This window comes from Gymnogyps californianus, chromosome 16, assembly GCF_018139145.2.
Source record: "Gymnogyps californianus isolate 813 chromosome 16, ASM1813914v2, whole genome shotgun sequence".
Taxonomy (NCBI): domain Eukaryota; kingdom Metazoa; phylum Chordata; class Aves; order Accipitriformes; family Cathartidae; genus Gymnogyps; species Gymnogyps californianus.
This window is the reverse complement of record NC_059486.1, coordinates 13,940,544-13,952,698: the sequence shown is the minus strand read 5'-3', so window position 1 is coordinate 13,952,698 and position 12,155 is coordinate 13,940,544. Positions and strand designations below refer to the sequence as shown.

The 12,155-nt window shown below is 44.8% G+C and overlaps 1 protein-coding gene across 1 annotated transcript in view; it reads right to left on the bottom strand.

Moving 5' to 3' along the window:
• Positions 1-11,114, bottom strand: part of MLXIP (MLX interacting protein) — a 50,547-nt gene extending 39,433 nt beyond the window's left edge. The window contains exon 1 of the mRNA XM_050906945.1: positions 10,744-11,114. Within this exon, the coding sequence (XP_050762902.1) occupies positions 10,744-11,114 (371 nt within the window). The remainder of the gene's footprint in view (positions 1-10,743) is intronic.
• Between the last annotated feature and the right edge of the window lie 1,041 nt (positions 11,115-12,155).

The window sequence follows — 12,155 nt, the reverse complement described above, 5'->3', positions numbered from 1 at the left end:
GAGGACTAACAGGCTTCACTGTTGGAAGGATCAGTGAAAAGAAAAGGCCTCATCCTGTTTATGTATGCTTCTGAGGATCTGTTCCAAGCAGTACTAAAACATGCAACACAAACTCTTCAGGACAGAATAGTCTTGTACACCTCTTGCACCCAGCCTGGCAGGACACAGCCCCAGGACCAAGTTCCTGTATTTACCACAGCTATTCTAATGGCAGTAAGGCTCTGGTGTTCACACAAGCTCTCGACAGTTACCTCTGAGGTGTCCACATAAGCAGGACTCTTTTAGAAGAATACAAGGGTAGATATGCCCTAGGAGGCAAGCAGTGCAGAGGACCACACGTATACCACACAGAGGGTTCGGACCAGGGCAGACTTGCAAGCTGCCACCTTCCTCCCAGATTTGCAAGACCCAAGTATAAACAAGGCAGCTGCTGTCTCACTTCCAAAACTACTAACAGCAATCTTCTTTGTCAAGAAGGGCGAACCTATTACACAAGAGCAAGGCTATTTGGATCTTCTCCTTACCCCCTCGGTCACCCTTAAGGCTCAACTCTTCAATTCTTGTTCTTATTCACAAGCCAACCCTAGTACAAGTAAACCCCACCAAGCAACCCTAGTACAAGTAAACCCCACCTAACACCAGCAAAGACAAGACCACCCTTCCATCTCCCAACTGAGATGGAAGTCTTTTCATGCTCATACAGAAACAAAGCTGTAGCAAGCATCAGATCCCTGTACTTGTATAAGGACAGCTCTTCATGGACTAAAGGGGGCAGATCTCTCGAGCTTTCTTCCTTTGCTCCTTCAGCTGAAAGCAGCCTCAGCTCTTCTATTTCTGCTCTGAACTGTCCCCCCAAAATTCTGTCCTTTGTTTCCCAAATCACTGAGAGAATGCATAGGGAAATATTGTTAATCTGCAATTAAAGAGAAGCACAAACAACACATATGTACTCTACCCATTAAGATACCTTCTGCTTGCTCTGGTGTGGTATAAATGAGCAATAAAGATACCTCTGGAAATCCAGAAATCTCCCACTATATTAAAAAAAAGTATTTCTCTATGTAGCAAGACATTCCCACATATAAAAAATTCAAGTAAGAAAAGGCATTAAATACAGCAAAAAGGACTGCATCCACTGCTTCCTTGCACTACGCCGTCAGCTAAACTAGAGGTAGAGATGAGAAAGTCTCTAACTGTGCATTACTGTTGTAGATAATCTGCTGCGAACACAAAACCAAGGATCAAAAAGCTGTCTAACAAGTCATCAAAATTTAACAAGTCATCAAAATCTTTCTGTGCTTTTCAGAAAAAGTGTTCCGTTCATTAAGTAGCATGGTTCGCTACTTAAACAAATGAACCCTTTTCCTAGCATCATGGTACATCACAAAACATATCATGTCAAAAGGGTTATCTGTAGGTCAGCAGTGCTCTGGCCAAAAGACACTTACATATCACTAATTAAAGAGAATCAGATTCTTTCACTAATACCCTGCTATATGATAATCCAAGTGGTGGTCTGCAGGCCCTTCCCATCTGGCCTGTCATCTTTTGTTTTACAGTCTCCAAGGAGACAAAGCAGCTCTCAGAACCACTCGTAACACCCCAGGCTTTGTACCTCTAACGTACCTTCCAAGTGGCCATGGTACAGATAACTGACCAAAGGAAGGAATCATTTCATTGTGCCTTGCGCCTAGATGGCTTCCTACGGTCCTCTCCAATCCCATTTTCTATTATCCATCTGACAGCACAGCTGGATAGCCCAACTTTAAAAATACTAGTGTTTCACAAAGGTAGGTGTTGCTGAGCTTGCTCTTAAGTAGCACCCAGAGTGTGAATACCTTAAGGCACAAAGTGAAATCAACAGAGAGGGAATGGCGATTACCCTGCAGCCAACTGTTCACACCGCAACAGAACGGCCAAGGTATCATTTAGGTTCTCCTTTAACACTCGCACCTCAGAGGCATTAAGCCTGTAAGAGACCTATAAGAGATCGTCACATGTATGAGAATGACAGTAAGATAAACACTATCCCCACAGGAGTTTGAGCAGACAAAGATCTGCTCAATCCAACATTACATTTAACACAGTGAGGCAGAGTCCAGCAACTGCAGCAGATCAAGCCAAGGGAGGAAAGCAGACAAGCAGCCCTCATCATTTGTGCTTGCAGAGTGAAGACAGTTCCCTAACAGGCAGGGTCCTTCAGCAAACGGGAGTGGCATGTTTGCCTTCTGAACAAATTTCTCTTGCAGAAAGGGATCATGCCTCACATAGCAATTAAGCGTTTGACAGCTCAGGGAAGCTGACACCATTTATACTTCCAAGCCCAACAAAACAACTCTCCACAAGTGAAAAATCCAAATTCCTCTATGAATAATACCGCTCCCATTGTTCTAAAAGCAGGAGGGTTTTCTAGATTCTCCAGAAGGCCACCATCAGCAACAGACTCGGGAATCCAGAGCTGATGCTCCAGATATTCAAGCTTCCTTGGCAACTGCATCAGGAGAGCAATGATGCCTCGCAGAACCACAACTACCAGTCACCGCAGGGAGCAGGTGCTTTCCACAGGCAGTTCAGTGAATGCCAAAGGCAGTCAGCAGAACGCTGCCCTCGAGAAGCATTATGATTACCATTAAAATACCAGCCTGGTTTTATTACCCTGTAATTTGCATCAGTTACAATGGCCAGCAGCTCTTCTAACAAAGGTGTCAGTAAGCTGCACATCTTCTTCCTCCTCCCCTCCTAAATCTTTCTTCCATTTATCTCCTTTCCTTTATTATTTAAGTTTGTAGCTGAAGTGTCACCTTTGATATGGCTTCCTTTTAGACTCCTATGTTAGCTCACTTCTAAACTTCACGCCTTTGCTTCCCCCTTTCAAAAAGACCAGTACACACATCTGGGTCTCTGAAGTGTTGAGACTGTTCTAGTCATTTTTAGAAGGGAGAAAGGGAGGAAAAAGCAGTTAACTGATTTATCTAAGATCAACAAGCCAAGAAATTAAGGGCTAGCAAAAAGCTTTGTGCTTGTGTCACAAAGTAAATAAGCTGCGGCAAACGCACACTAGAACATTTCCGATGGCGATTACTGCTTTACTTACAAAGAGATGTCTATATTACTTATATTATGAATGGCACCAAGACAGCGTGTTTTACATTCAAAACAAACAATCAGAAATGACCTTCCAACTCCCATTTGAGCAAATAAACAAAAAATCATTTTGAAAAGACCATGTTTAGAATTTCTATTCTAGTAGTAAAACTATTAGAAGCAATTTCTGGAAAACTTAGCTTTTCCTAACCCCATTTTTCAAGTCTTCCTGCTTCAGAAACTGTGACAATAGTGTAACTCTAGCTTGCACTAAAAACAATCAGATTCAGGTTTTTCCATCACTGTCTGAAACACAAAGAACCAACTCTATTTTCTTTGGAGGCAACTGAAACAAGTACTTTTCCTAATCATCTTCATAATTGTTTTATAGACATGTTAAAGGTTTCCTTCCCAGAGTGAAAGGAAAATTGTATGAAAGCTGTAAAATATTTCTATAGCCATCAAAGAGTTTAGAAAGCTTGTCTTTTTCCTCAGAAGTAGCTTAGAAGTTTTGTCTTTAAAGAAACTGCTTGTGCCAGTGACGTTAAAATATCAAAGGACAGATGAGGAAAACTGTAAATGCAATTAATTTCTGCATACAAAGGAAAGGAAGTAGCAAGCATATAGCCTGAAGTCTGTTAATTAAAAATTAAATACCAGATTAAATCCTAACTGGTCCAAGTTTCTAAACTGATAAGGTTTTTTGTTGTTGTTCTTTTCTTTTAAAAAGACAAACCTTTCTCTCTAACAGCAAAAGGAAGCAAGGCAGCATTAGAAGAGCCAAACCAGGAACCCCAGCCCTCCTGCCCCGTTTTCCTGCACGATCATCCATGACTTCCATATCTGGGTCCATCTAGCTCACTCTCTCCCTTTATCAGGCACACCCTCATGAAGTGCTTCCTATCCAACTCTCCCATGACAGATCAAAGCACAGGGAAGAAATGCTGGACTTCTCTGACTCCAGCCACACCTTCAATCACCTACCCTTACTTTCCATATCATCTTCCCTTTCCTACCTATTTCTCCTGCCCTGAACAGTACTACATCAGCATCCTCTTTTCTCCCCAACTCATCATTATCCATTCACCTTCATCCTTTTTATCAGATCTCCCCTAAGTACAACTCCAATCTCTTTTCTTCTCCACAATGCCCCTATTATCCTCAGAGACTTCCCTTGCTGCCATTCCGTCCAACCCTGCTGCTGAACACTTCCTCACTCACATGCGTTCAGCGAGTTGGTAACCCAGGCTCAAATCCACCCAGTCAGCTGAAAGGTCATTTGTTTGACTTGAACTTCACAGTATCTTTTTTTCCCCTTCCTGTTTCCATCCCCGTGACCTCCTCTATTAACACCTTCCAGCCCACCATGTGGCTTTATCTTGGCCCTTCCAATTAATTCAATGCATTCCTCAAAGATCCTCTTAATTTTACTTCAAACCTCAGGGAGCTTCCGGCCTCACTCCTTGCCCTCTCAACTCTTCCTTCTTTGCAACAGATCTCCGAGTACTGTTATTAGGGGCAAAATTCCACTCACACATAACAACTTAAAGAGTTCACTCTCTACTTCAAGCCTGTCAATTTCTGTGCACATTTAAAATGCCTCTCTGACACCTCTGAAATGTCCAGCCATCAGCTCAATAGGGCTACAAAGCTCCCTTTATTCCTCCCCACCACTTTCCAGCTTGCTTCATCACTAGATACCCCTTTGTTTGATTAAGACTAATCATAGCTTAAGGATACACAGACAGATAAGCAGCTGCTCAAGTGACTGTGTATCAACTCTGCCTTCCAAAAGAATGGAATTTTTTTTTCCCCACATGGGAGAGTAACAAACAAGAATGATTCAGTGACCTACTAAAGGAGCATGTGGAAAAACATGAGTAAAGCTAAGACCTGAATTTCAGGTTTCTTGGCTTTAATTCGTCTTGCAACTCAACAGAAAGAAATTAAAACGGGTAAGGGGGAGAGAACTGGAAATCAATGTGTTAATTTCTGTTGCCATCAAACTCTGCTTCATTCAATGCACATCATAATGATGCACCACAAAATCTTCACTAAAAGTAATTCCAAATCTCACAGTTCAGCCAAGGTTTTTTCAGACCACGCAGAAGTTATTGAGAACTGGCAATGTGAGGACAAACTAGCTCCCTCTTCCCTATTTCAGCAACCCATCAACAATTACGATTATGAAATCCACGTTGTATTTAAGCCAGAAAATAACATCTGTTTACTGTGTGAAAACACAAGACAAGAGAACTACAACAAAACGTGTAGATTAAATGGTAAATCTAAAGATTATATCAATGATGTGCTTTTTTTATGAAAAAATGTGCCTACTGTGCGCCACACCTCTGTAGTAACACCCTACACAGCCAGGTCCACAGAAACCATTAAAAGCTTGTGACCTGCAGAGCCACCAAAATAGGCAGGAGCAGAACAAAAAAATTTGTCCCTGTATCTAAATCTCTGTCTACAGAATTTGTCTTTTCTTTCTATAAGTCACGCGTAGCCCTGAAGAAACCGAAATCTTAATTTTAACCAAGACTTTTTCACAATACCACTACTAAATGTTTACTTTGGCAAAAGAAATGCATCTTTGAAACGAGAACAGCTCAATAATCTTTCTGCAAACCCTTCTCAGTTTCAAGGTTGTCAAGGTGGAATTTAAAAGTGCGTCTTACATAGAGCTTAAAAGCTTGTGACTATATCAAGCATTTGACATAAGCAAGGTAAGAGGCTCAGTAACAATGTCCTGATTCATATTGCACTCTGAATACAGCATCCTTGCTTTGAAGTGACCCTTAACCATGAATACTTATAACACAGCAACTCCGTTCAAGTTAGACTTAATTCATAGGATGAATATAGGTGTTTTTATCAGAGTAGTTTCTACAAGCAGCATGTAAAATATACAACTAAATTCTGGAAGTTTTTCATCTCAAACCTGCTACCACCATTGCTAAGAGCTACCCAAAACACATGCTGCATTAACAAAGAATATGTGGCAAAGGTGCTTTGGAAACAAGCTGATCCCTAATGTCAGTCCACTGATGAAGGGAATATTTTTGGCTTACATGTACATGAAGCGAAGGGGTCATATTGCTAAAGAGGAGAGATGAGATCTAGAAACAACCTGGCAAGCTTTTCGAAAGGTAACCTTTGTAACAGTTCCCAGACGCCACTCTCCTGTTCTGTGCAACTTTAACAAGCAGGATCCAGAAAGTTTTAGACAAGTATCTGATGCCAATGTTAACACTCTTACCTAAAGTACAACACCTGGCATGTTCCTTAAGCTCTTACTAGAAGGTGAGAGAACTCTGAGGCTACTTAATAATAAATGAGCCCACAAAGTCATCTTCATCTATCCTATCATACCCTACCGCTAAGTAAGATGGACATCAACTGACATAAGAATATGTAATAGAAGTTTAAAAAGAACACCACCCACACTGAGTCTGAGTAGTATCTTTAATAATTCCTAAAATAAAGCTTGTGATTTGTTTACATGATGTAGATGACCACACACAACTGACTAGCCCATTCTCTCAACTGCAGAGATCTTCTCCCCAACACTGCGCAAGAGGGGAGCCTTCATAAAGAAAATTAATGACTTACATGGTCCCAGAGCCTCATCAACCTCTTCTTTCTTTACAGGGCACGGATAAGACACACTGGGTGAGTACTAACTGAAGTCTGCACTGTCACTTACCCATTTTACACCTACAGAAAATAACTAAAGAATCTACTTAAATCTACTTTTCCCAGGAGTAATACATTGTATTTCCAACTCCCTGCAATGATTACATGAGTCGTTCCAGCATGATTTACCTCTCTACCATGGCAGCATCAAAACCCTAGAGATAAACTAGCACAATGCCACTGATTCCTACCACATGTTTTTCAGAGCTCCACATGCAGGGTTCAGAATATGCAGATCTGCATTTCCAAGTGCGTATTTCAGGTTTTGAACCTTCAACAAACTATACGTCACTGTTCCCAAAGCAGAGCTTTCCACAGGGAAGTCTAACATCCCCATATTCCAGCCTGTTAGGGCAATAAATGGTTTACCATGCCCTTCCGTAAAGCATAATTTTTCACTTCACATAAGCCTTCAGCCTGCATTCTACAAGGAGCTGAACATTATTCTTCCGCTGAAGACAAGAGCTCTCCAAAATGAAGAGAAAAAATTCTTCTGTCCCAGTCTCAGAAAAAAACTTCAAGATATGCTGTGGTCAGAACATTTCAGAATACAATTCAGTTTTGGGAAGTTACTTTTGGATAATGTAATTATTTGGATAATTGTAAAGTTATTAAAGGACTTTACTAAATTAAATATCAAGATTACGTATTATTTGACTTAATTCTGCTTAATAACCATTGTAGGTCATATAACCATTAGCATAGTTTCTCATTGGAATGAGCAGCGTCAAAGGTAATTTTCATTTCGGAAAGCCTATTTTTTAAAATCTTTTTGCCCTTTAAAGTGTCCTGCCTGCCATAGGTCAATTATAGCTACCTACACACATCAAGATCTGCAAGGTCACGTTGTTTTAAAGGGCTGAGATGAAGGGGCTAAAAAAGGAACACCAGGGTTCTTTTACCTTCATCAGTGTCGTATAGTTCCCACAATCAATCTCATGAGAAAACCAGGCGACATTTAGATAACGTACAGCCCGCGTGATACCTGTTGTAAACCCTAATGTTTATAAGTAACTTATTGATTCAGAAGATTGTTTTAATCTCCTAACTGTACAAGGGAGTATGCTATGGTCATATTTTCCCCTGTGAAATGGCTCATCTGAAACGAGGATTTTCAACCTGCGCAACTGGATATGTGACTGAAACAGCTATGATGAAAATTAAAATCAGGTTAGCTTGTACTGCTCAAAGGCATGAGGGAATCACTTCCCTCATGTTCAGAAATAGCTTTTTTTATCATAAAAAGTTTGACAGTTAACAGCACAAAGCCATATTAAAAAAAAAAAAAACAAACAAAACAAACATTTACAGTACAATTAAAAGAGCCCAGGCTACACTGTGCATCCCAGCGTGAACGTGATTCAGCATAAATTTGGTCACTTTCAAACATAAACCATTCCAGGTAATGACCTAGGTAATCTAGAAAAACTTTGCTTTCTAGCTCATTGGTAAAGCTAATGGACACCACACAGTTTAGTGCTTCTTTTTAAAACTTTAAACACTGACACACTAGCAATGGGTGTCAAGTGTAAATAAATATTACACACACAGTTCTGTTACAGCAACTTCCTTGTTTTTGGATTTAACATAGCTGCATTACCCCAGCTATAGAAACATGATGAGTTAGCTCATGCCCCTCGTTGCTGGTTCTGCAACAGCCACAAAGCAAAAACCACACTTCACCTTTTTGTTTTACAGTTTTTGGTGTTGGTTTCCACACCCCCCAGCTTTTTTCTAGAGTGAATTCCTATCCAGCAAAGGCAGTACAAAAAATGTAAACACAGAATCTGCATGTTTTGTCAGTGCTAGATCAGATAGATAATATGGGAAAGATACAGCTGAGGCAACAGCAATGAAAACATCCCCATAAGCCAACCAAGTTCAAATCAAACTTGAAGCACAGCGCAAAAGGCAGTTGCTGTTTATCCGAGTGTTTTATGTTCCCTGAGGAGGATATGGACGGAGAGACTGCTTCTAAGGCAGAAAGGTTCAACCTACATGCTTAATCAATCACTTGTTAAACGGCGATGACTCCTCATTTCATACCCACATTCATCACCCCGAATTAGACTTTCCAAAATTATTTTAATCCTTTTTAGACCCAAGTTTACAACTGGTTTGTTAGGTAGATTTAAAAAATTTATCACAAAGCCATCAAGTAAGCAGGTTCAATCTGGGCAGGATGTTTTATGGCTGCAACTAAGCAAACCTTAAGGTATCCAAGTACAGAAGTATTAAGAACGTGCTTTTCTTTGGTAGCCTCTAAGAAGATATTTTCTGCACCTTGCCTCATACTACCACCAACAAGCAGGATAAAATTATTTCTCCTAAAATAGATTTGGTGCTCAATTTACACATCTACATCAGCATTCAGTATTGTCAAATTAGTATCATAGAACTATTCCTTTGCATTAGATGTGAACCTCAGTTTCAAAATCCCAAGGATACACTAGTGCAAGCACAACATAAAATAAGGCTGATAGAGGCCAATGAGAAGATACACATGAAAAGTCTAGTCCTGTCCCTCGTAATGCCTGTGGTTCCTTTGCATGTTCCTCTCAGCTTGTACAATAAAGGCAGGCTGGTTAATTTTTAGTTAAGTTTTACATTTTTATTTCTTTTGTAAATGCAAAGAATTTATGTCCATTGTTGTATGCGCCTTATATAAGATTCACTCTCTTGCCAGTAACTAATAACTTGCTCGGTAAAAATTATGAAAACGCGAAGATTACTTACATTTTCTCGCTAGCAGTACAGAACAGATAGTTCTATTGTTTCCTCTTCATTGAGCGATACTTAAATAGAGGAATTTGGGGTGGGCAAAGTTAAATTTCTTTTAGCAAGCTAATATGGTTCCTATAAATGAAAATAAGTATTTCCATTGATATGCTTAGAGGAGTTTTCCATCATTCCTTTTAATCAACTTCCAAAATATGCTCAAGAGAGAATATCAGATTGGATCCAATTTCTGCTATATCACACGGAACAAAAGACTCGAGCAGGCATACATCTTTTCAAAACATTTCTATTCCATAGCTCTGCCTCCATTTTGGATGACAGACAAAGGGGATAAATGTGAATATAATGCCTTATTAAATAGATGAAAAGCATAACTGAAGTCTGAGCAAAAGGTGCAGATAAAACCCAGGAAGTGCTACTACCAGCTGCAACCACCGGAACAAAGGAAACAATGACAGATGCTGCTTTCTTGAATTTGTTATAAAAATAAAATCTGGGGGAAAAAAAAAAAAAAAAGAAAAATTGGCCGGTTTTCACATAGGCTGGGGCACAAACGTTTACTTCGGCCTTTAAGGATTTCTCCCGAGACTCTTCAGCACTAGATGTTTCCACTAACTTCAAGTCTGGCCATGAGATGCTGAGCATTTTCCAGCGCCACGAAGAGTCTGCAGAGGCAGCGCGCACTCCCACGCGGGGGATGAGATCCCACTTCGCCTCACACACTCAACCCAACCTCCTCTCCTCCCCTCCCAGCCTCGGTGAAAAGGCAATGACAACCTCTCCGCTCACCCGAAACCATTCGCGGCGAGGGCTGGGGCGACGCTTTGCCGCCGTGGTCTCAGGCCTACGGAAAGTGCCTGCAAGGATCCCAAAGTTCACTGAAAACAAAAGCGACACGAACACCCACGCGTGGGCGGGAGGAAGGGGGGGGGGCGATATCACCGCCGAAAGGCGACGCTCGGCTGTCCCCACGCCCCTGGGGGTGCCCCAGCTGATCACCTCAGGCCTCGCTCTCCCCCCTCCGCCCCTCACCGCGCCCTCGGGTCCCCGGCCCGGTCGTCGTGTGTCGTCCCCCCCCCGCCCCTCCGTCGACACCCAGCCGGGGCTTCCCCCGCGGCCGTGACTCACTCCGGGAGCCGCTCGGCCCCTCCGCGCCGCCCCCAGCCCGCCCTACCCTGCGCCCCCGGCCCCCGCCCCGCGGCCCAGGGCGGCGGCCGGTACCTGTAGGCCAGGGACATGCACTCGAAGAGCTTCGTGAGGGAGGCGTCGATGCTGAGGCGCCCCCCGGCGCCGCCGCCACCGCGGGCCGCCCCGAACTGGTAAGTCTGGCAGGTCTGCTCGTTGACCGTGTCGAAGTCGTAGCCTTTCTTGGGCGGGTGCTCGCTGTGCGGCGACGAGACCATGAAGTGGCCCGAGTGGATGATCTGGGGGCCCGGGGGCTGCCCCCGCCGCGGCCCGCACCGCCGCCCTCCACCCGGCGAGGCGCCCCCATCGTCCGTGTCCGACGAGTCCTCGTCGGGCTCCGTGCGGGAGGACAGCGGCCCCGCCGCCCCGAGGAGCCGCGCCGGCTGCATGAACACGTCGGCGGCCATGGCCCCGCTGCCGCCAGCCGCCGGCCGAGCCCGCCGCCCGCTCTGCGCCGCCACCGCCCCGCTCCGCCCCGGGCCGGCCCCCGCCGCGCCGCGCCGCCCCGCTTAAAGGAGCCGGAGCGGCCCCGCCGCCGCTGCCCCTCCCCCGCGGCCTGCGCCCTCCCCGCTCCCGCCTCACCGCGCGGGCCGCCTCCCTCAGCGGCAGCGAGCCCGGGCCGGCGGCTCACCGCCCCTTTCCCTCAGCGAAGGGCCCATCCCGCCATTGCCAACCCCGAGGCCGCTGTCCCTCGACGCGGCCCTCAGCCGCCCCTGAGGCAATGTCCCCTCGGGGGGGAGGCCCAGGCCGCCATTACCCACCCCGAAGGCCACAGGGAAACACCCCTGAGGGTGTTTTCCCTCAGTGAAAGCTGCAGCCCGCCATCACCCTGGAGGCTGCTTGCCCTCAAGGCAGCTCCCGAGGCCACTTTCCCTCGCCCCACTGCCCTTCAGTTCCAAGAGGAGTGCTCCTTCAGAGGAAAGGCCAGGACCATCCCGCCTTCTCCCACAAACCCAGAACCAGACGGTTCTCGGCCGTAAGTGACACCCACCATGTTTTACCCTTCCCCTTACTCCACTGCCGATCGCGAAACAGCCCCGCAGGGCGGCCAGCCACCTTGCGTCACCACCAGCCTCACCAAGAAAGCGGAAGGCATCGCTGCCACAAGGCCCTGGTGTCACACTACTCCCGTCCTGTCCCCACTCCTCCCGCAGCGGTTTAAACGATCCAGCATGGCGCTTCCACCCACCAGGACAATGTCGTAGGGCGTGAGGTGGCACATGCGGAAGCCTCGACCAAAAATGCATAACCACCTCCGGCCTTAAGACTGAGAAGAGGCCTGGGGAGGCTGTGGTCACTCAAACAGAACCATCACAAGGAGCTAACTGCATGTCTTTGGTAATACGCTTCCTCAGAAAAACACCCCTAAGCTTAAGGGACTCTTACGAACACCAGAAGATGCAGAGGACAGCCCAGAACTCGCTGAAGAACGTTGATGAGATAGTGAT